The sequence below is a fragment of the Chanodichthys erythropterus genome, chromosome 6 (genome assembly GCF_024489055.1).
Source record: "Chanodichthys erythropterus isolate Z2021 chromosome 6, ASM2448905v1, whole genome shotgun sequence".
NCBI classification, from domain to species: domain Eukaryota; kingdom Metazoa; phylum Chordata; class Actinopteri; order Cypriniformes; family Xenocyprididae; genus Chanodichthys; species Chanodichthys erythropterus.
In genome coordinates, this window is record NC_090226.1 from 9,982,362 (window position 1) to 10,005,905 (window position 23,544).

The 23,544-nt window shown below is 37.9% G+C and overlaps 1 protein-coding gene across 3 annotated transcripts in view; it reads right to left on the minus strand.

Annotated features, from left to right (window-relative positions):
* Nucleotides 1–928: 928 nt before the first annotated feature.
* nhsb (Nance-Horan syndrome b (congenital cataracts and dental anomalies)) overlaps nt 929–23,544 on the minus strand; it is a 71,562-nt gene continuing 48,946 nt past the window's right edge. Inside the window, exons 2-12 of one of the 3 annotated variants that reach the window (XM_067388001.1) lie at nt 14,750–14,902; nt 13,487–13,626; nt 12,852–12,923; nt 10,994–11,038; nt 10,509–10,571; nt 8,901–9,096; nt 8,666–8,797; nt 5,468–8,503; nt 4,751–4,874; nt 3,967–4,572; nt 929–3,151 (exon numbers count right to left, since the gene is read on the minus strand). In XM_067388001.1, coding sequence (XP_067244102.1) covers nt 3,969–4,572; nt 4,751–4,874; nt 5,468–8,503; nt 8,666–8,797; nt 8,901–9,096; nt 10,509–10,571; nt 10,994–11,038; nt 12,852–12,923; nt 13,487–13,626; nt 14,750–14,902 — 4,565 coding nt within the window. In that variant the 3' untranslated portion in view covers nt 929–3,151; nt 3,967–3,968. Of the gene's footprint in view, nt 4,573–4,750; nt 4,875–5,467; nt 8,504–8,665; nt 8,798–8,900; nt 9,097–10,508; nt 10,572–10,993; nt 11,039–12,851; nt 12,924–13,486; nt 13,627–14,749; nt 14,903–23,544 lie in introns of all 3 variants that reach the window. The other 2 variants (XM_067388000.1, XM_067388002.1) reach the window with 2 other exon arrangements.

Sequence of the window (23,544 nt, forward strand, 5' to 3'; positions counted from 1 at the left end):
CAGTTCATTCATAAATGTAATATCGCTGTAGAAATACAAACAGGAAGTCAAAAGACAACGAGCGCAACGCTGAAAAGGGGCGGAACTACATAAGGTCTATAATATTAATATTGAACCACTGTACTCACATGAACCGATTTAAATATGTTTTTAGTACCTTTGTGGATCTTGAGAGAGGAAATGTCATTGCTCCTTATGAAGGCCTCACTGAGCCATCGGATTTTAACTAAAATATCTTGTGTTCCGAAGATTAACGAAGGTCTTACGGGTGTGGAACGACATGAGGGTAAGTAATAAATGACAGAATTTTCATTTTTGGGTGAACTAACCCTTTAAATGTATTAAAGGCACAACACAATTATTATATTCATATGAAGTTAGAGCTAAACTCTGCAGGACAGTGGCCCACCAGGACCGAGTTTGGACAACTCTGGTTTAGACTATGGACAGCGCTGACACATCCTGGTCCCTCTCAACGTTAAGCTTCACCATGCGGAGTTGTTTTCTAACAGCATGCGTTCCCTTTAATAATGTATGAGCCGAATAACAAGCGATTTGTTCAATTCACGGAAAAATGGCCTCCTCTTGTGGCGTGTTCCGGAATTTCAGATGCCTTCTAAGTCCACAAAACAAAGTCTAACTAAAGACTTGAAAGAAAGATAAAAATAACAAACCTTGTAGGAATGTCGACGGCAATTACATTGTCAGGCTCACATCACCTCAATGGAGGGTGTTGAGTCAGAATCGAATCATTGAGTGCATGTAAACATGTAAATCATACTTCAGGCATCCATTCTTCAATGCAGTCACATTTATTGGCTTTCTCTATGCACAGTTACTAAGCAGTCACTTGAGCCGGCAAGAAATGGTTCAAATTTACAATGGAATTTTCACAATGTTTACTAAAAAATAAATACAGGACTGAGAGAGTCGCACAGCTCAAAAAATATACAAAGGCTTGGAATTAATGTAAACCTTTAAAACATGTTACAAAATGAAACATTTGTGTCTTCTCTTTTTTTTTTTTTTTTACTTTATAAAGGATCATATGTACATGTTTATACAAAAATACAAAATGGATTCAAATCTCTTGAAGCGATATGCAGAGTGAGATTTGTTTCCTGATTATTGTAACTGAATGAGATGCAGCTTGACATGGACATTATGACTTTAACCCTCTTTTTTTTTTATTAATTCATCAATTAATTTATTATAATTTGCAATAATTTCACACCAAAACACATTTAAAACCATTTGGCAAAACAGACTGTGCTTCTCCATTAATGTAATTCAGCAAAAATGTGTCTAAAAAAAAGAAAAAGAAAACAAAGAAACAGTTCAAGGTGGATTATATTTCAGTTACAACAAAGAAAACAATAAAATAACTCTTGTGTAGTGTCTTTTGTTTTCTTTCGTTCGTTCTTTATTGATATGATTTTTGTGTAGTACCTTGTACCTGTTTAAAACAGTCCAAAACTGCGTTGAGGTAAAACAATGATACAGATAACACACTTTGTGATTTCCCTTCATTTTTTTTTTATATTTTGCAAATAAGGCCTAAACTGACTGGTTAGCTTCACTACAGGTAACTGGGTTGATACCTCAAAAGTGGCTACTGTTGTATGAAAAATAAAATAAAAACAAAAGACATATTCATTGCTACATATCTAAATGTTTGAGTTGTCACGAGTGTTGTTTTCATGACTGCTTTTGCATCACAAGTACAGAGAGAAAAGTATGAAAAGGAAACCGATGAAGTCAATGACATTTTTTCCCCACCATATGGCAACATTGACAGAATATGGCCTGGGTATAGAATTCAAAGCACCAAAACATTTAACTACAGTTGTATAACATATAGAATAGCTTATTTGTTCAGATGCAAGTTTACAGCTAATTAGAAATGTTTACAAGTTCGCTATCTTCATCATTGGCTGATACACCCCTGATATGAAACATTTTTTCTTATTTTATTTAAATAAAGCTTTATCATTATTCTTTTCCAAATTCATTAACAAAATAATTCTCTGGATAAAATATCCCATAATTAAAAATACTTTTTTTTTTTTCTATTAAATGTTGCAATCTAAAAGAAGATTTCATAGATTTAGTTCTAGTATATGGACATAAGGGAACAAAAGTAGTCTGTACTTCCAAAAGTCTGTAGTTATAAAGCAATGCTAATTGCAACAACCATCAGACAGGGTTGTATTAAAGGAGAAATAAGACGTGGCACATTGCAGCTCCTATTTTAGAGAAAACATCAGTTCTGTTAGTGTCTCAGAATATCCTGGAAGGTTCCTCTACCGGTATAAAACAATAAAAAGAATTCAATCAATTCTCAAACTTCTTGGACATGACAGTACATGACAAACCAACAACAGTTCAGAAAAAAGGCTGAAATATTATGTTTAAGTCAATCATCCATGTATATACAGATGAGCAATGAATTTTAAACTGCTGCCTCTTTGCAGTTATTTCATCTATATATCCCAGAGATTGAGATATCAGTTCTCTATAATTCTATCATCATTTAAACAAAATGGCCCCTCACGCCTCAATCTGTTCTTTCAAAACTCAGTTGTACACGAATAGTGCTTCATTAGATTAGATTGTCCGGTTCCTCCACTAAATGGAAAAAAGCTCAAACTGTGTATACAGTGATGTAAAACTACAAATTTCAAACAAATCTTATACATTTTGTACATTTACTGAACATAGCACATACTCAACAAATTCAAGTGAAGGTGGAAATACATTTTAAGTGGAGATGTGACATGTTCTAGTGTTTTATTGCATGCTGTACAGAGGATGAAGAAACTGAATTACGACCACAGTGAAAGAGCGTTAATCAGATGGATGACCAAAAATCAATCTTTTCACAGCTTGTCACCTTCCCTTCAGTGGCACAGTGTAGGCTTGACAAATTAGCTAATTCCTATGAGTTTTGAACTCTGAGAAGACTTCCAACTCTGAAGAGTTTCACTTTAAAAGCGAATCCATTCTTCTTCAAATGTACAGTATGCTTGATTTTAAGGGTATTCACAGAATACATTGAGATTGAAGTAAATTTCTCTCTGAAGTCCTCATTTCTTCTGCAGTCACACATATTTCCCATGTTGGGTGGTTAAGTAAATATACACGATGACACCTGAAAAATGTGACAAAAATGCACAACCCAATTTGGGTCTTTGAAGAAATGGTAAACTAAACATAAAAAGGGTTACTTTTTTTTCATAACAGTTGTTGGAATGCTGTTTGAGAGTTTGAGATTCAAACAGCATGAAAAGACACAGACACACACCACAGACGTTCCATTACTCTAAATGAAAAACTAAAACTGGATTACTTTTTTCAGCTCACCTTGTTTTTTAACAGTACATCCAGGTTGTATATTTCAAGGTATAATTAACCAATTAAGTGCAAAAGAATAAACCAGTCCACTTTTAGAATTATGTTCATGACATTTCTGGCTTTTTGTCTCAGTAGTCTTTCCCCTTGCACACTTAGACACCCTGCTAAGAAAGGCCATGGTGCGACGATTGTCCTCAGAAAAGCTTAATATCCACATATTCATGTAAATTTGTGATGGATGGTGGAAACAGAATTGTTTTTTTTTTTTGTCATATTAAAAAAGAAACAAGTTACCTTTTCAATATCTTGTTAAGGAATGACAACTGATTACACCTTATTTTGTGAGCATAAAAGTGTGGGATTATGATTCCTCAATTATTGGGTAATGCAAAAATTCATGTACGTCTTCCAAGTTTTTAGTTGACTTATAGTGTACAAAAGGAGCTTAAAGAAACCAATGTTTTTTTTGTTTTTTTTCCAAACCACAAACCTCAGGGGAGAAGACTAAGGTAAATCATAATATGTATACAGCACTCTCACACAGTTCAAACAGAATGTTTTCATATTATAAAAGATTTATCATTTCGCTAAGTGGTTAAAAAATTATTATACCACTAAGAGGAGCGGTCATCATGTGGACTTCCATCTGAGTTTTCGGTCTCTCCTTCTGATATGGCCTGCATTGGGGCAGTGTACAGCCGACTCCGCGTGCTATAGCGACTGCTGTTTGCCGCAGGTGGAATCCTAGAACGTCCCTGTCTGGAGGCAGCTGACATGGTAAGTGTTTTTGGGGAGAATCCCTCACTGTTGGCCTTAGGGAATGAGCTCGGAATTGGATCATCATTGCTAGTGGAATCCTGTTGGGGTAAGGGGGGCTCCTCTGTTTGCCTTGCAGCCTCTAATAGCAGCTCTCCTTGAGTCTTGGGTGTGATGGGACTCTTAAGGATCTCTGTAGCAGACATGCGGTAACTTGAGTCTGAGCGACTACCCTTCTTTAGCAGCAGGAGTTTAAATTCCTCACTGGATGTACTGGACTTTTTGGCACTCCTGTAGATGGGTCCTGAGGCTCGCTGGGAGTTGTTTGAAGGGACTGAGGAAGCAGGGGTGACAGGGCATACAGTGGGATTGCTGACAGGGACGGTTGCAGGTGCTACACCAGGCCGACTTTTTCCACTCATCTCCCCCGAGTCTTTACGTCCCAGCACTTTCCTTTTAGATCTGCAATAATTTAGTTGACAGTGTATTTCGGTCATATACACGTGCATTGTATGACAAAATAAGTTTCCATGACTGCATGAAATGTCATCATCAAAACCAAAAGCCATAGAGACTATATAGAATGATTCACAAGACCCTGCATCGGTATGTAAAACAGGCTTACCTGTTTTAGGCTTACCTGTGTATCATAGCAAACAGATCTTCCGTTGTGCGTAGTTTGTTGGGGGATGGAAAAGCATTTTCATCATCAGGTTTAGAGTCATCAGTCAAAGGAGAGGATGAATTGTCACTAGGAGTTGATTCTGTCAACATGCAAAGCATTAATACATCAAGCTCAACCTCATAGATGTACATTCAACGGCTTTAATGTGAAATCAACCTTGTAACTGTAGTAGGCGTAGCATACATTTTTTTTTACATCATGTGAAATAGTTGACCAATATATTGGTTTTACTGATTAATCAGCACCTACAGTACGGTTGTATAGTTGCATGGAATAGCGGCCTCTAGAGGTGAAATAAAAACAATCACTGACTCTTTCTGGAGTTTGTGTCTTGTGACTATGCTATGCATTGATTTAAAACATTATGGCCTGGTTTCACAGACAGGGCTTAGGCTAAGCCAGGAATAAGCCTTATTTCAATTAGGATATTTAAGTAGCTTTTGTGAACATACCCTAGAAAAAAAACATTACTGGGGTGCATCTTGAGAGAAAACAATGGCACTATACTGATATGTCAGTACAAGTTGCTTTCAGTTAAAGCAGTTCAAACATGCATTTTAGTCTAGGACTAACCGGGGGTAAAAGTTTAAAGTGCTCATTATCATTACATCCAGTCATGGTACAATAAATCAATCAAGTTTAATATGTTGCCGTTTTTTACAGGATAATTACCCTTGCTGAAGTAGTCCTCTGTGTCCGGGGTCGACTCTTCTTCCCTCATGTCCTGTGAGGCACTTCTGGTTGCGACACCTGATGTCTCATAATCCTCCTCTCTGCCTTGTACATCGCTGATTGTGTAAATGTGCGATGCCTCTTGAGTTGAAACAGGCACTTTGTCAGGACTGTTGCACAGTACAAAATTGCTTCTCTGTATTTCACTATAAGCCGGAGGTGGCATTGTACTGGCCAAACACACGGGCTGTGCTGAAGGGTCTGGCCGCGACAGGTGATTTATATCTTGTTTTAGTCTCTCTGGTGACATGGTCAGTTGCACATCTGGGTACCTTCTGCAGTCTTGTTCTTGCTCCGTACTTTGACATGACCTTGTTGAAGAGTCTTCTTTTTCAGGAGTAGGATCTACAGAAGTTCTGAAAGCAGTCATTGCCCAGTAAGTACCAGGACCAAGCCTCTCCTGTTTCACTTTCACTTCCTCCTGGGGAAGAACAACGTTTTCCACCTGTGGAAATTGCGATTCACAGAACTGTGCCGAAGGGGGTTTGTAGGCTGGTGGTTTTCTGTTGTGCCTGTTGCTAGAGGACGGGGCATCAGTTATTACTGTGGGGCACTTAGGGCGAGCCACTGGATTTGCACTGGCCAGAGCATAACCTTGGTTCCCCTCAGATGGTCTACAAATAGATCGCAGTTGCACTGATCTAAGAACAGTTGGAGTGATAGCCAAATGGGCTGAGCTGGGTGCTGTGCTTGTTGCAGACTCTGAAGAGGAAGCTGCAGCTGCAATGCGAGCCTCTGCAGCAGCGGCAGCAGCGACAGCTGCAGTGCGAGCTTCTGCAGCCGCAGCCGCAGCTATGGCAGCTTTCTGCTTATTCTGGTGGAGGATGTGCATCTGATTTCTGTGAGCAAAGTGCTTACTGTGAAGAGCACTTAGGTCAAGGTGACTGGGGGGAATGGCATGGAAGTCAGTTTCCCTCCTGGAGGAAATGCCTGGGTCTCTGACTAAAAGCTGTGGCTGTTGTAGGGAACTAAGTGAGGACTTCCTTTCAGGGACTTTGGGTTTCCTCTTGCCACTGGTTGGAGACAGAGGCCCTGGGAAGAAGGCGGAAGGGAAGGAAGATGTAGGTGTTTCAGACTGACTGGAATATCCACTGGAAGGGGATGCTAAGCCTGCCAGCTTTTCAGGGGAAGCCAGCTTGAAGTAACCTTCAGGTGGAGGAAGAGTCGGAGAAGTAGGTCTGGACCTGGGTTGACAGGCTTGCAATTCTGTACTTTCTGATGACTTGATGCATTCAATAACAGTTGTACCCGTAGCAGCACTAGAGTTGGACAGAGACCGGTAAGGGTCATTTGATTTCAAGTCATTGTGGAGCCAGAGGTCTGCATAGTCTGCTTGCACAGCACCTTCATCCTTAAAGGAATGTGTGTCTGAGGAACTGAATGGAGAGGAGCAGTCAAGAATGTCCCTGACATTCTCCACTCCCCATGCGCCAAGTGACTCAAGACCTGCAGTCTCAAGGTGCCCTGCAGAACCAGCCAAGTCAAGCTGCAGTTTCATCTCCCTGGAAGACAAGGGCAGCGGCAACTCGCACGTAATCTTTGGTTCGCTCGGCTCTAGAGCGTTCACACCACTGCTTGTTTCCTTTAATGAAGAGCTACGTTTTGGTGGGGGTGGCTTGGCCTTTGGTTTTCTTAAAGAGAGACATGGTCTGCCCAGTGTCCTGGTGGCTCTGTACTCTGACTGAGGGTATTCACCCATGCCAGGTGCTATATTCCCACTTGGGCCACAGTCTGGGTCAATGGCTGCATAGTTGTAGTAGCTTCTGCTACCCTTAAGACCACAGTCAAAGTGCATGGAGGAATAGAATCCTTCAGTGTCAACGATGTAGTGCATCTCAGATTTTCTAGTGGATGCTTGGTCACCGAAGCTCTCATAAGTTTCCCCACTAGAATAACTGGGGCAGCTAACGCCGCTCTCATCCTCTCTGGAATGCTTTGGGCTGAAGTCTTGGGGGCAGGGCTGATCCTGCTGGTCCTGGGCACAGTTCCACTCACCATCACTAGCAGTGCTGACCCCAGCATCATCCATCTGATCAGTAGCCGATGAGGTAAAAGAATTGGATCGTTGCCCCTGTCCTTGTGGCTTTTCCATGTGGTAGGGATCAATTATGAAGCCAGTGGTATCATCAATGACATGGGACCCAGTATTGAGGGAAAGTTCTGAATCACAGTGCGAGGATCCAGTCAGGGGAGGGGAGGCAGCAGGCGGAAGAGTCTCAGACGTCTGCGATGGGCAAGTGGAGCTGCTTCCGCTCCAGTTGCCACTTGAGGACTGGTGATCCTCTTTATGGTCGATCTGGCTGCCAAGCACTCCTGTTGTAGAGGCAGAGTGGATGGGGCTGCTGAAAGTATCTGAGCTGGATGAAATCTCACAGCTTCCCATGTCAACTTTGCGTGGGAGTCTGGATCTGCCTCTCTCGATCCAGGCGTGGTCAGGGCTCTCTGAATGCTGCATACGTTTGAGGCTTCCAAACTGTAGCTCTGGCATGGCTTGGTCATCAGTACTCTCTTCCTCATCCTTTGGAATTCTCTGTCCTGGACCTGGTAGGAAGTCCTCAGCTTCATATGGAGAGAGCTCCTCATCTTCCTCTTCATCATCTTCATCATCATCATCATCATCATCATCATCATCACTGTCATCTTGGTCCTCATCCAGAAGTCGGCCACCCTCTCGTGGTAGACTTCTGGAACGAACACGAGTGGCTGTTGCTGCAGCATACACAGTATCAGAGCGATCTGGCAGAGAGGTGATGTTTCCAGTGGAGTGTGAGAGAGAAGCTGGAATTCCCTGACCCCTTTGGGCACGGATACGCCTCCGGGACGGAGCAGCAATCAGGAAGTCATCTGTCTGACAGCCAGAGTCCTTGGTGTGCAATACTCGGCCACTCAGGGAGAGCTCCTCATGCCACAGTGACTTGTGTGGGTTGGCATGGATGATAACTGTTCTCTCTCTAGCCACAGGTGATTCATCAGAATCTACAGGTAAATTAGAAAATCAATAATTAAACAAACTATTTCCAGATATAATGGAAAGAAAATGTGATATGCAAATGTTATATGTAAAATGAAGAGAAGTTTGATATAAAAAGTTCCTTTGATGAACTGGAACTTTAGATAGAAAGTATCTGTTGGCTGTACCCATGTCTTGTTGAACCCGTTTGGGGATTCCAGTGATCGTTTTTCGCCTCCTGAGTTTCCGTCGTCTCTGTAGAACCGACTGTGAATGAACAAGAGAGCAGCGAGCACTGGCTTCTCTGTCAAATCCAACACCTGTGAAGAAAAATAATATAGACCGTCAGTACTAGCAAATCATATGTCATAGTCCTCTTTTTGTACAAGCTTGAATTGAATCTGAAGTAGTGAAGTGCTTTACCAGAAACATTTATTGGAATGATACAGGATGAAATCACTTGAGAGTCATTCTTTATTCTCTCTTCTGGTGTGGGAAGAGGCAGGGCTTTGGACCAGTTGGTCTGTTTGTCCAGGGTGGTAGGTATATTGGGAACAGGACATTTAGGCCTATGGCTCATCACTGGCAATTCTCCATCTGTTTCTGTGTTGGTACCAGCCTAATATGGGATGATGTTAGAATGGTTAACTGTATTTTGAACCAGATTGATGATTTAATATGTCAATCCAAATACACAGAATGTAAACACAGTTGAATGTAAGAATAAAATGTTATCTATAACAGTTTTTATTCAGTGGCCCCAAAAACTTCTAGAAAAAAAAAAACCCTTCTTACTTAAAGGTGCAGTAAGCAATTTATGAAAAACGCTGTTGAAAAGTTGATCGGACCAAAACACAATTGTAGACAATCAGCAGTAAGAGGCGTATACACTACTGACGAGGAGGAGAGAAAGCTCAGTGCACAAGACAGACAAGATGACTACTGAAAGAGAGAGAGGTGGCAGAGAAAATACAAAAGAGGAAAAGGCCAGGGGAATATAACTCTAAACAGAAGGGTTACGATCAGGCAAGAGGTACGACCCGCGTTAATATCAGAGAAGCTTTCCAGCACTGGAGAGACCTTAAGGAGCAGGTAGGCCAACAGCAGAAATTGCTTACTGCACCTTTAAATGTACAAATTTCAGAGCAAATATACAATAAGTATACAAAATAGCTAACCAAGCGGCAACTGGTGCTTGACCTTTTCCTCAAATCTAAGACATTCATACATTTAAATAAGGATTAAGTGTCCAAATACTTTTTGGCAGCAACAGTATGAAGTAGTCAAGTACATACAGACATGAATTGTCAAATTCCCATTTTTCTGTGTTAAAAAGAAATTCAGCTTCGATTATGAGGCAGAGAGCAATGGAGAACACATACAGTAGATATTTTGTTTTAGAACAAGAAAAAAAATGCATGCAAATGTATAAAATATTGTCTTCATGAAGGTCAGGTTTCACCCTAGAGAGTAAATAAGCTAGAAAGGAAACCCATGGAAAAATTATGAAATAAATCTGTTTTACTCACACAAAATTTAGCAGAAAAGTATTCAACATCAAAGCAAAAACTACAAGGAAGGATCTTACTATATTAGATCTCTGTGTGCTACGTATGCCAAATGCAGTATATCACAGAAGTAATATATTTATATATTATATATGAATATTGTCCCAAATGATACTGAGATGCACCATTTAAAATGTTGTAATTTAACAAACATATGATCATTTATATAATAGCACATACTCAATAACTGATTCTGGTTATAAATACAAACATATCTTATGAAATAATTTACTTAATTATCATTAGGATTTACATGTACATAAAACTATGATGATGTTATAAGCAATCCCATTATGAATCTTTACAGATTCTTTGCAAAAGAAGAGCAAACAAACTAAATAACTAAACAGACATATTTGCATATGGAGAAGTCTTGTCCTAACTAATCATGTTAGAACAAGAAGGAGAAACAGAAAATGTTAGGAGTTAGAGGCAACAGGCTGTCTTCAAGAGGGCAAAATACCTTTCTCATCCAAGGAATGAAGTAACAACACTGAACAGGGGAGGAGGAACGGGAGCGCTGATACTAAAATTAAAAAATGGAAAACAGAACTAAACCAATGACAAAAAAAAAATGGCATCATGTGTTTGATTTCATAAATCAAAATAAAAAGCTGATGTGATGTTTTTATGAAGTCCATGGTGTGCTCATGCTGTCAGGAAACAGGGACGACATATACACACAAAACAACATAGACAATGCTTTTTTTGGAAGCTTGTTTTGAACAAACTGTTTTCTGTGAACAACTGAGATGCTTGTGGTTCACATCTGCATCATACAAGCTGAAATGAAAGGTAATCTTATGGAGAAGGAATTGATTCAAATCCTTCCATAGCAATCAAATTTAATAAATCTGGCATCCATCCGATGGTTTTGTCAAAACCTGTACTTTGGGGGGAAAATGAGGTCAGAGTCCTGTCTTTACATCACAAAAAATTGTCATTTACCTTTCTGAGGACGGGTTTGAATTCAGCCTCCTTGGCTGGTCTCTCCTGCAGCAGTTAAATGTAAGGAACAAAACAAAACCACCCTTAAAATCACATGCAGCTGCCCATTTCATGTGCATGTTACCTTATGAAAACATTCAAAAGATGTAAAACAGAATGACAAAAGCAAATTCTAAAAAATAACCTCCTCATTCCAATCACCTAGCACACTAGACAAGTTGTTTAAGATTTTATTAATCTATGTTATGTTTTCAGACCAATGTTTGAGTGTTCCTACACATATTTAATTTAGTGACATTCTTCACTGTACATTCTCCAATGCACTTAGCGGTTGGACTAAGTAGCATTTTAAGGCCAATTCACACTGCACTGACAGACGCTGACCAGCGGCGTTAGTCACCAGATTATAGAACGTCACTTCTCAGACATTCCAAAACCTGACAAACACTGATTCGACGTTCGAATGGCGAAAACGAGAGCCAACCAATGCCGTCAGGGGAAACACACTGATCCGACAAAACCTGTTGCCGTCTGTCAGGGCAGTGTGAATTGGCCTTTACACTTAACACTTATGCACTGACACTTTAGTGTAAAAAATGAATTATAGGGCTTTAAACATGCATTATTGATTATTATAGCAATGTTTAATCTATATTATTTTTTAACATGTTCAATATTTTACATGCAGTTAATGCCAGAAATTCTAAAAATAAAGATTTTCATATATTTTCTTGTCCCATACTGGACACTGAATACAGAATTAATGTAAAACAGAATTCAGGTAATTTGCCATTTAATATTTATTTAAAGGTGCCCTAGAACTTTTTAAAAAAAAGATGTAATATAAGTCTAAGGTGTCCCCTGAATGTGTCTGTGAAGTTTCAGCTCAAAATACCCCATAGATTTTTTTTTTTAATTCATTTTTTTAACTGCCTATTTTGGGGTATAATTAGAAATGAGCCGATTCAGGGTGTGTGGCCCTTTAAATCTCGTGCTCCACGCCCCAAGAGCTCACGCTTGCCTTAAACAACATAAAAAAAGTTCAAACAGCTAATATAACCCTCAAAATGGATCTTTACAAAGTGTTCCTCATGCAGCATGTCTAATCGCGTAAGTACAGTGTTTATTTTGATGTTTACATTGATTGTGAATGAGTCTGAGGCTGTGCTCCGTGGCTAACGGCTAATGCTACACTGTTGGAGAGATTTATAAAGAATGAAGTTGTTTTTATGAATTATACAGACTGCACATGTTTAAAAATGAAAATAGCGATGGCTCTTGTCTCCGTGAATACAGTAAGAAACAATGGTAACTTTAACCACATTTAACAGTACATTAGCAACATGCTAACAAAACATTTAGAAAGACAATTTACAAATATCACTAAAAATATCATGTTATCATGGATCATGTCAGTTATTATTGCTCCATCTGCCATTTTTTGCTATTGTTCTTGCTTGCTTACCTAGTCTGTTGATTCAGCTCTGCACAGATCCAGACGTTCTGCCCTTGTCTAATGCCTTTCATAATGCTGGCAACATGGGCTGGCATATGCAAATATTGGGTGTGTACACCCCAACTGTTACGTAACAGTCGGTGTTATGTTGAGATTCGCCTGTTCTTCGGAGGTCTTTTAAACAAATGAGATTTATATAAGGAGGAGGAAACAACGGAGTTTGAGACTCACTGTATGTCATTTCCATGTACTGAACTCTTGTTATTTAACTATGCCAAGATAAATTAAATTTTTGAATCTAGGGCACCTTTAATATATTTTATTGCATGAAACATGGCAAATTATGATATAATGGAGTGGTATCACAAAACAATACAATAAAAGCAAACAGATAGTCTTTACCTTCCTCTGGATAGTCTGCACATCACTCTCTCTAATGCTCCTCTCCTGGTGTGCATGGCAGGAGAAAGTGTGCTATTTTAGGCCAAAAATATTTTGTTGGTCTTATAACTGTTTATGTTTTGCAAGATAAACAGTTCTAGTATCTGAATTAGGCCAGCACTTGACAGACAACATACATTCTGGGTCCTTGAAACAAATCAGCTGAGAACCACTGATCTTTGGACCTCCTCTCTATAGAGTGGTGCAGGGATGACATCAAAACCCAGAAGACAGTGGATCCCTCAAGAGTTTTTATAATGGGGTTTTTCAGTTTATCAAACTGTAAAACTGAGTAAAACGCTGTGGTAAACATAAGTTGGTGATACTACAGCGTTTTTTTCTACAACGCAAATTACAAACCTTCTTATCTAGATAAAATAAACATAACAGCTTCAAAATTCGTGTTTTCGATATGGGTGTGTGTAATTTATCTTGTAGATCAAATTGTCCAAATTGAAAAAGGCCATTTTGAAAACACCCAGTAAAAAAATCTTTAGTGAACCTCTGCTGAATTAGTCTTCAGGGTTTTCAGGGTTTCATCCCTGCACCACTCTATATGTACTACATGAGTGGGGATGAAATGTTTTGTGCCTTACCAGGCGTGAGTGTCGCCCCCTCTGCTCCCGCCTTCTGAGTTTGTGAGTTGAAGGGAAGGTTGGCATGGGTGGGGCCACAGATATTGATATGGTGACCCGACCACGCTCTCTGCTGGTTGAACGCTGACGCTGCTGCTGGTCTGTAAAGTACACACACACACACACACACACACGCACACACACACACACACACACACACACACACACATCAGTTCACTAAGTTATTTCAGTCTAAACTAAAGTATGAATTATAACAACTTCTGTTTTACAGAATTTACAGACATGTTCATGTGTCGAAAGCCTCTAATGGATTTATTGCATGCTGACAATGTAAAATCAATGTTCTGGTCACATTTTATGTGAAATAAATGTAAGTAAAATTGATTCAAGGGAAAAATATAAATTATGCTATTATGGTTCACAGAGAGCTTGAGGCAATGCCAGATCAAATTTCATCATTGAAACACAAGGTGGCAGTATGAGTCAGATGTTCAACACTAAACTCCCCCAACATCTGCCTCTAAAGGTATTTGATGAGTATAATTTTTTTCCAGATAATTTAATATCTAATATTTTGTATAGACCATTTAATTATATATATGTATATGTATATATGTATATATATATATGTATATATATATATATATATATATATATATATATATATATATCAACACTTACTCATTTAGTACAGAATTTAATATGGTCTGCATATTTTAAGGTTTACCTGCAGGAAAAATGTATTTCTGTATTTAAGTGTGGTTATGCAAATGTCAAATTATCTTAACAGAAAAAAATCTTTCAATATATATATACTGAGAATTAAACAGATCTCAAAGGTGACATACAGCGAGATGCAACTGGAAGATAGACAGTAGAACTAAAACAAAACCTAAATAAAATATGGTGATTGTAACCCAATGGTTAATGACCTCTTACTAAGGTCAGAGCCTGATTTCCAGGTAGACTCAGGAACTTGATAGATGTTTAGACAGATTGAGGACTACATAGAAACACTTTATTGATCCCTGAGGGGAACTCCAGGATCATAATTCTCATCTATCCTGATCTGTCACTTCTCTATGCTGATCTATCACCATTGTGGCCCTGGGCAGACCACTGAACCACAAGGGGAATTTGGTTACAATTGTTGTGATACAAGATACATCTGGATGAAAAGAATGTTGTACAAATCAAATGGCCATTTTGACCCCACTACAGATTGGAACCAAAAAACCTAGGCCCAAAAGCCTCAGTCAGTACCTCTGTGCAGCGCCCGCAGGTTGAGCTTGGCATGTCGGTGTAACTCCTCCAGACATGGTGGCCGTGTACAAGTGTGGAACAGATTGTGTTGCTGATGCCATGAAGCCTGATAGTGGGATGTCAGTTTACTCTCAACATCCAGATTTGATACCGCTAGAGAGAAAGACAGAGAAATGGTCAGAAATTTGAAATCTGTACGGGATTCCTATTGGAACATCTAAGATCCCAATAGGGAAAGAATAATATTCTATGAACAGAGTGAAATTCCAACATTTTTTATGCTTATTTGATTCGAATGAAGATTCTGTAATCTTTATCAGAACCCATTGTACTTGTATTGTTTTGGAATAATGTATAGCTATTGAATAGTTCATGGAAATCACAAAGGACTAACAGGGGTTTTAATATTAAATGTATATATATATATATATATAAAAATTTAAATATATTATATATATATATATATTTATATATAAAAATTTTTAATTTTAATTTGTGATGTTCTACCAAGGGAACCATGTGTTCTAAAAGAAATTATTTATAAGTTATGTTGGAATCCTATTAGGGCATTTCCATGAGGACTATAAGCTCAAAATTATTAAAAGGATAATTCACCCAAAAAATGAAAATTATCCCATGATTTACTAACCCTCAAGCCATCCTAGGTGTATATGACTATCTTCTTTCAGACAAACACAATCGGAGATATATTTAAAAAATATCCTGGCTCTTTCAAGCTTCATAATAGTAGTAAACGGGGGCATGTTTTGAAGCCCCCCAAAAATGCATCCATCTCTGATTATGTTTGTCTGAAAGAAGATAGGGATAATCATGATAATCATGGGATAATTTTAATTTTTGGGTGAACTATCCCTTTAAAAAAAAAATGTTTCTTGAGCACCAAATCAGCATATTAGAATGATTTCTGAAGGATCATTTGACACTGGTCATTTGAAAACTGGAGTGATGGTGCTGGTGCATTCAACTATATTTTAAAATATATGAAAATAAAAAAACTGTAATAACACTTCACAATATTACAGTTTTTTTTTTATCAAATAAATGCAACTTGGATAAGCAGAAGAAACTTTCAATATTTAAAAAAAAAATCTTGACCCAAACTTTTAAATGGTAGTGTATGTATCTATATTCATTCAATGTAATCAATATTATGAATTACAATACAACAAACAAATTACATTCTAGAGAGAGGAAAGGTGAAAGACGGCTTCATTAGTATTACTCCCTCTATCTTTTTTTTTCTTTTCCCCAGCTTCCTGTCTCCTATAAAGGAGCATCTGCCCATCAGTATTCAATGCACTGTGGTCCCCTTGAACTACCCAGAGTCATCTGTATCCAAGCAACCCTTCATATCTAATTTACAACGAATTAGCAGATCCTTATCAGGCTGTGATCAGCAGAATAATACCAGAAATGCATTTCCACCCTTAGAAGACCATAGACAAAAGGTTGGAGGGCTGATGATGATGGACGCTTAGGAAAACACTGGATTTTAAAGCAACAAACCCTTTGTTTTATGTAAATAGAACAAAAGTCATAGGACATATTACTTGAAAGTGTAATACAAAACAGAAGTGGCTTCTCAAGGAAGGGTCTGGGAATATTTTTTCCCCAGACTCTGGTACATGAAGGGTTTTCCTGGAGGATGCCCCAAAGGGCCCTTATATTTCTGAAAGCTATGTCTAAATATGATGCAAATAGTTCAAGCTGACAGTCAGAAAGAAAACATTTTCGTGCTTATTAACCATGAGGTAAACCATGACAATAGACAAGTCTTTGACAGAGATGAACACAAGGCCTCTCTCTCTCTCTCTCTCTCTCTCTCTCTCTCTCTCTCTCACTCACACACACACACACACACGGACATCTGGCAACCCAATACAAGCTCTTTATATAACCTTAACTCTAACCACTACCAGAGAACCATTAAAATGAACAATGTTTTGAGTGTTTTTACTTAGCAATGCTAACCTGATACCTGCTTTTTACACTGTTAAATATCTTTTCATGTTTTATGTTAACGTGCATTGATAAATGAGACAGCTGAAGACTAAATGTTAGAAATGAGCACAATTAATCATAAATTTACAAAGTGGTATCATGTATTTACAATTAAGCTACACTTAAAAAATAAATGAACTGCATTGCCGAGATTTCAACGCTCTTGTCTCTTAAAGACATCTGATTGACACATTACTGATGGATTCAGACCTGAGCCAGTGAGTGGAATTTAAATCTGGATTAAGTGCATTCATGCTTCAATTGAAATTAAGAGCCTCCCATTGATAGAAAGTCTACAATAATACTTTGTCTCTGGGAGTGGGCCAGTTTTTGTTTTTGCTTCACCTACTTAAGCACCTTATTAAATTTCCTTAGTGATTTTTCAGTCCTGTAAGCAATATAGAAACTTCACTGTCTTAGTGAAACTATGTACAAGTAAACCAGTTAAGTAACAGATAAAAGCACGCCAAATGCTTAAAATAACATGTACAGACTGTAAAATAAAACATAGCCTACATATACCACAGTTCAAAAGTTTGGGGTCTTTGAAAGAAAATACAATTAAAAAAAAAATTATTAAAATTATTGGAAATATTGACATTAACTAAGAATAATAAATGCTGTTCATTGTTTAGTTCATGTTAACAAATGAAACCTTGTTGTAAAGTGTTATTATGTGTGTGTTATACCAGTGTTATTATAAGTGTATATTACACAGATATGAGTAAACTTATTATACTTTCAGAAATCATTCTAATATGCTGATTCGGTGCTCAAGAAACATTTCTTATTATCAGTGTTGACAACAGTTGTGCTGCTTAAACTTTTTGTGCTGATTTTCTTTGATGCATAGAAAGTTCAAAAGAACATAATTTATTTAAAATAGAAATCTTTTATAACTTTGTCTTTACTGTCACTTTGGATCAATGAATCCTTGCTGTAAAAAAACTGACCCCAAACATTTGAACAGTATATATATATATATATATATATATATATATATATATATATATATATATATATATATATATATATATATATATATATATATATATATGCATCAGCATTATGTATCCTTTACAGAGTAGGCAAACCCAGAATGCATTGCGACAACTTTAATGAAAACAATAAATCCAAGATGGAGGACGAAGTGAGAAAAACCCTGATTACACATAAACGTATATTTCATTAAATATCTGCTTTGTAAGAAATTGTTGGAAAGAAGTTTTCATCTATGCCCTATCTCACATGCTCCTCATCTAACCCTCCCCTCCATTTGGACGTGTGCTGTAATGATGTGTGAATGCGGTGAACAGACTATTACTCAGCACTGCTCTGCTGTTCTTTTCGTTTCTGCCCCACATTATCAAGTACTGATCCTCATGCGGCACATACATGACCTCTATTGTGAACGCTCTGTAATCATTCCTTCCGCAATTGAATTTTTTGGACAAATCATTCAATTGTAAATGAAATCAGCCAAGGAGGAAGTATGCTTTGTATGTAACATAGTAGGGTAAAGTTACATATAGTATGTTGTAATATCATAGTCTGAGACTTATTATGCCATTAGGTCACAGTTAAGATTATTTCTACTTGTGTATATAGGGGGAAAAAAATCAATGAGCATTACAAAATTTAAATCACAAAAACATCAAAAGTCTCAATGTCCAGTTAAGTGCCATTGAAAACCACAGTTACAGGAGAGTTCGATTCATATAGAGGTCAGTGCTTAGTGAGCAAGCAGTACACTGCAGTATAATTGCACCAGTAAATGAGTTAAAACGATGGTCATCTATATTGTAGTTCATGGACTAACTGCATTCACCTCTGCAGGGAACCTAGATCACTATCCTTGTCTGAAATCTAGTTTTCTTACCTGTTGTGCCCGCTCTCTGGCCTGCGTTTTTACTACCCCTTTTTGTCCTCCTCCTCTTTTTCAAGCCACAGCCAGGTATCTTCCTCTGAGAGTTACCCATCTCTCCCTGGACTGAGCATACAGAACGAGTGAAGGAGTGAAGGATTCTGCTAGCACTACTGCAAGACTAGGAGAGCTGCTCTCTCTCTCTCGCTCTCTCTCTCTTTTTCTTTCTTTCTGTCTCCAGCAGGTGCACAGTCAGCAATGTGAGTCAGGACTCTGCCAGCAGCAAGGCAAAGAAAAGTACTGACAAATCTCTTATTAATGGTACAGAAAGAAAATACAGAGTAAAAGTTTCTAATTAAAATAATGAAACTACCAAAATATCCACTGTTATACAAACATACCAAATACACTGTGTTCCAAATTATGTAAGTGACATATCAGTAGGATTTCAGTACAATAAACATTCAGATTTTACTTTTTCTAAGAAAGTGTTTGTTTGTTTGTTTATTTATCCATGTCTTTTTAGATAACTGGTATCAATCTCAGACAAAATAATTTGCCAGGTCTACTTAACGGAAATCCTACTTAGAGGTTGTTCCGCATTATTAAGCAAGTCACAGTTCTCATGCAATATGGGGAGGAAGAAAGAAATTTCTGAAGATGAAAAGCATGAAATGGTGCAATGTTGTGCAAAAGGCATGAAAACAACTAATATTGTGTGAAAACTGAATGCAGATTATCGAATTATCTTAAGATTTGTAAGTGATTTAGAGCACAGCAGAACTCGGTCAGATAAAGGCTTATTAATGAAAGTTTCTGTCAAACAAGTTAATTGTATTAAAAAAAGCCAGTGTTGAGCAGCAAACAGGTATTTGAAGCTTCTGGTGTCTCTGGAGTCTCAAGAAGCTCTCCATGAAGGATGGCAGTTGTGCGTAAAGATGCATTTTAGCCACCACTGACCAAACCTCACAAAGAGAAACATTTACAGTGGGTGTAGAAATACATTTTCAAACAGTTTTATTGCTGTGGTGTTTTTTTGCAGCATGGGGTAGTGCATTGTACAATAGTGCATTGTATTTCAGAAGGCACTATCCTCCTTTTTATACCATAGCTGAAAATACCCAGTTATGAACTCCACATATCTTGATGAAGTCATTTTGACACCCTAAAGGGACCTTCCATCTCACTTCCCAATATTCCAGCCCAAATCATCACCCGCTAGCTCCCTGGAACTCAGGCAGTCTTGTTGGAACGTGGTGGCCATTCACCAACCATCCAGAAATCCATCCATTTAGACCATCCATTGTAGTACTGCATTCGTCAGTGAATAAAACTATTTAAAAATGAGTCTTCATGTATTTCGCAACCTGGTCTCATGGGAGAGACGTACCCATGGGCACGTTTTCACGAGACACAAAATTACGTTTTGGACGTTTCAGACAGAAACGAACGCTAGAGGCCGGTAAAACGTCAATGAGTGCTTTGGCTCGTTTTCACACACGGTTTCGATGACGGCCGGGGTCGGATTATGGATTCATAAAGACTCGTTTTGACGTCTCCTCGCGCAATATCATGTCACAACTTCAAAATGCTTCTTACCAGAGTGCCTGATTTGTAAACGAACGTACTTTGGACTTTCAAGCTCTCGCTTTTTTTGGCCGCGACCAAGCTTGCTCGGTAGCTCAGCTGATACGGAGTTGGACTTACGACGAGGAGTCGATTCCCCCCCTGCCTTGGTACGAATCCCGTGAAAGGCGACTGACTGGGGCAAAAAAAAAAAAAGAGATCTAAATGAGCTGAAAAACGGTATACGATCGTGGACGCTTCTTATGTCACGTTTGCTTTTGTTAATGCCATTGGTTAGGTTTATGCGTAGCATGGGTGGGACGTTATTTTAAAATGAAACGAAACGCAAATGTCAAATCAAGAACCGCGGCAATTTGTCTAAAAAGCAACGTCATAAAAACGTACCGCATTCACCCTATTATCTGCTCTGAAAAAAAAAAAAAAAAAAAAAAGGAACACGCTTTTAGCGCCGCTCAGTGGACATTTTGCATCAAAACTGCAGCGATATGTACTCACTGGTATGTATTTTGCGACTCGCAAAAAACGTGCTCACGGGTACGTTTTCGTCTGTATTTCTACACCCACTGTAAATGTTTCTCTTTGTGAGGTTTGTTTGTTTAATGCATCTTTAAGCACAACTGCCAGCCTGCATGGAGAGGTTCTCAAGACTCCAGAAGCTTCAAATACCTGTTTGCTGCTCAACACTGGCTTTTTTTATAGCTGACCTTTTAATACATTAATTTTTTTGACAGGAACTTTCCTTAATAAGCCTTTATCTGACCGAGTTCTGCTGTGCTCTAAATCACTCACAAATTTTATGATAATTCGATAATCTCTATTCACACAATATTAGTTGTTTTCATGCCTTTTGCACAACATTGCACCATTTCATGCTTTTCATCTTCAGAAAGATCTTTCTTCCTCCCCATATTGCATGAGAACTGTGACTTGCTTAATAATTTGGAACAACCTCCAAGTAGGGTTTTCATTTATCTAAGTAGACCTGGCAAATTATTTTGTCTGAGATTGATACCAGTTATATAAAAAGACATGGATAAATATACAATTAAACACTTTCTTAGAAAAAACTCAAATCTGAATGTTTATTGCTTGCATAATAATTTAGAACACAGTGTACATCCAAGTGTCCACTTTATACAACGATACAATCCTGCCTAGAAAATATCACAGCTCCATCCTGGTGGAAGGAAATTTCACATTGGAATCTGACATCAATTTGTGACTATTTTGGTTGCAGATGTATAGATTTTTTTTCTTTGTTTGGGAAAATTTTTTTGGGGTCCGTACATTTAAAAAAAAATATTTTCTTTATGCTCATCAAGGCTGCATTTATGTGCTCAAAAATACTGTAAAATAATGTTTTATTTGTTTTAATATACTTTAAAGTATAATTTATTCCTGTGATGGCAAAGCTAAATTTTAGCATCATCACTACAGTCTTCAGTGTCAAGTGATCCTTCAGAAATCATTCTAATATGCTGATTTGGTGCTCAAGAAATTATTCTTATTTCAGGATTCTTTGATGAATAGAAACTTCAAAGAAAGGCATTTATTTGAAATAGAAATCTTTTGTAACATTATAAATGTCTTTACTGTTACTTTTGAACAATTTAAATGTGTCCTTGCTGAATAAAAGTATTAAATTTTAAAATTAAATAAATAAAAAACTAAACTTTTTAATGGTTGTGTATTGGCTATTGGTTGTGTATCAGTCTATACTGATTATAAAAGAAACATGTTCACCATAAAAGTCTAGATCTCTAACATGCTTCATAACACAAACATTTAACAAATGTAGGCCGATAATGAACCACTGGAATAAAATAAATTATACATTATATTTTTCTTTTTTAAATAAAAGTTCAAGTTGAAAATATTACTTTTTCAAATAAACAAAAAATGAAATACCCGTGAATTAATGTTACATCATGATTTTGCTATAAATATCAGATTAAAAATATCAGCCTATTTTACTTATCACCGTGATATCGCTAAAAAGAAAAAGTCACATTTATCAGCCAATATCAAAATGACCACAAATGTTTTGGACATCTATGCAAACTATGCAAGGAAAAAGATACCAGACTACATTAAATTACATTCCGCTACACAAATCAACATTCTTTTATATACAGATGCTCCACTCATTAGCAGTCAGAGCGTTAGCATAGTTGAATCTAGGTCAAGCTTGCCTAGCAGAGAAAGACATTGCTGAGATCTTGCTGGGGAAAATCAAATTGTGAATTTATCTAGTGGTAGACTTAATATTAAAGCACTAAATAGCATTAAACAAGAAACATGAGAAACCCGCATGCACTAACTGATCAATGATAAATGCATTTATTACATAAAAGCAGATTGTTAGCTGTAGCAGTCCAGCTGCCTGCTGTACGGATGGAGATTGACTCTCTCTCTGATGGGGGCTGGGGACTCTGTGTCTCACAGCTGGTCCCTCTGCAGGAGTGCTTAATACCCATTGATACTACACAGCACTAACAACTCTACGGACTATATCTATCAATATATCTGGACCTCTTTGAGGAGCACTTTCCTTCCTTCTACAGCAGGGGATCCCAATCTTTACACCAGCTGAACCTCTTGTGACCTGTATTATTTTTAAGTACCAACTGAGATGACAAGACAAACTTTCAGTAAATGTAAAATTTTAAGTAGCTGTTTTTGTTTATAAATTAGCATAAAATGATATATTATTATTTTTTTTAATTTTAACACATTTTATTTGCATTTTCTGAACAGTGTTGAGGGTAATGCATTACATGTAACGCGAGTTATGTAATCAGATTACTTTTTTCATGTAACTAGTAAAGTAACGCGTTACTTATTTATTTTACTTTTGGTATGAAAGGGTCTTTTGAACTTTTTTTTGTTTGTTATTAAACAATAAACAAGCCCGGCCCAGGTGAAAAAAAAAACAAAAACAGAAAAGTAACGGTAACACATTTCTTTCCATAAAGCCCGGAACACAACAAGCCGACACCGACGAACTAGTGGCGACAAAAGCAGACTGCTGGGTTGGCTCACGTCGGCAGCATCTGGGTCCAAAGTTGCACTGACACACCAAACCGACGCTCAACACCCGACGGCCAAGAAGCAGCACGTCCGTTCTGCGCCTGTGTAAGAAGAAATGTCTTTCCGTACCAGCAGGTGGCAGTAGCTGAACAGTCAATCAGAATGATCATATCGCCCGACTGACCGACGAGCTTCAACGCTGATTCAACATATTGAAAAAAGCAGGCGAGGACCAACTTCAGCTGACGGTGCAGAACGCACTGAGAAAACTTAGTCGGCCGACGAACAAAAA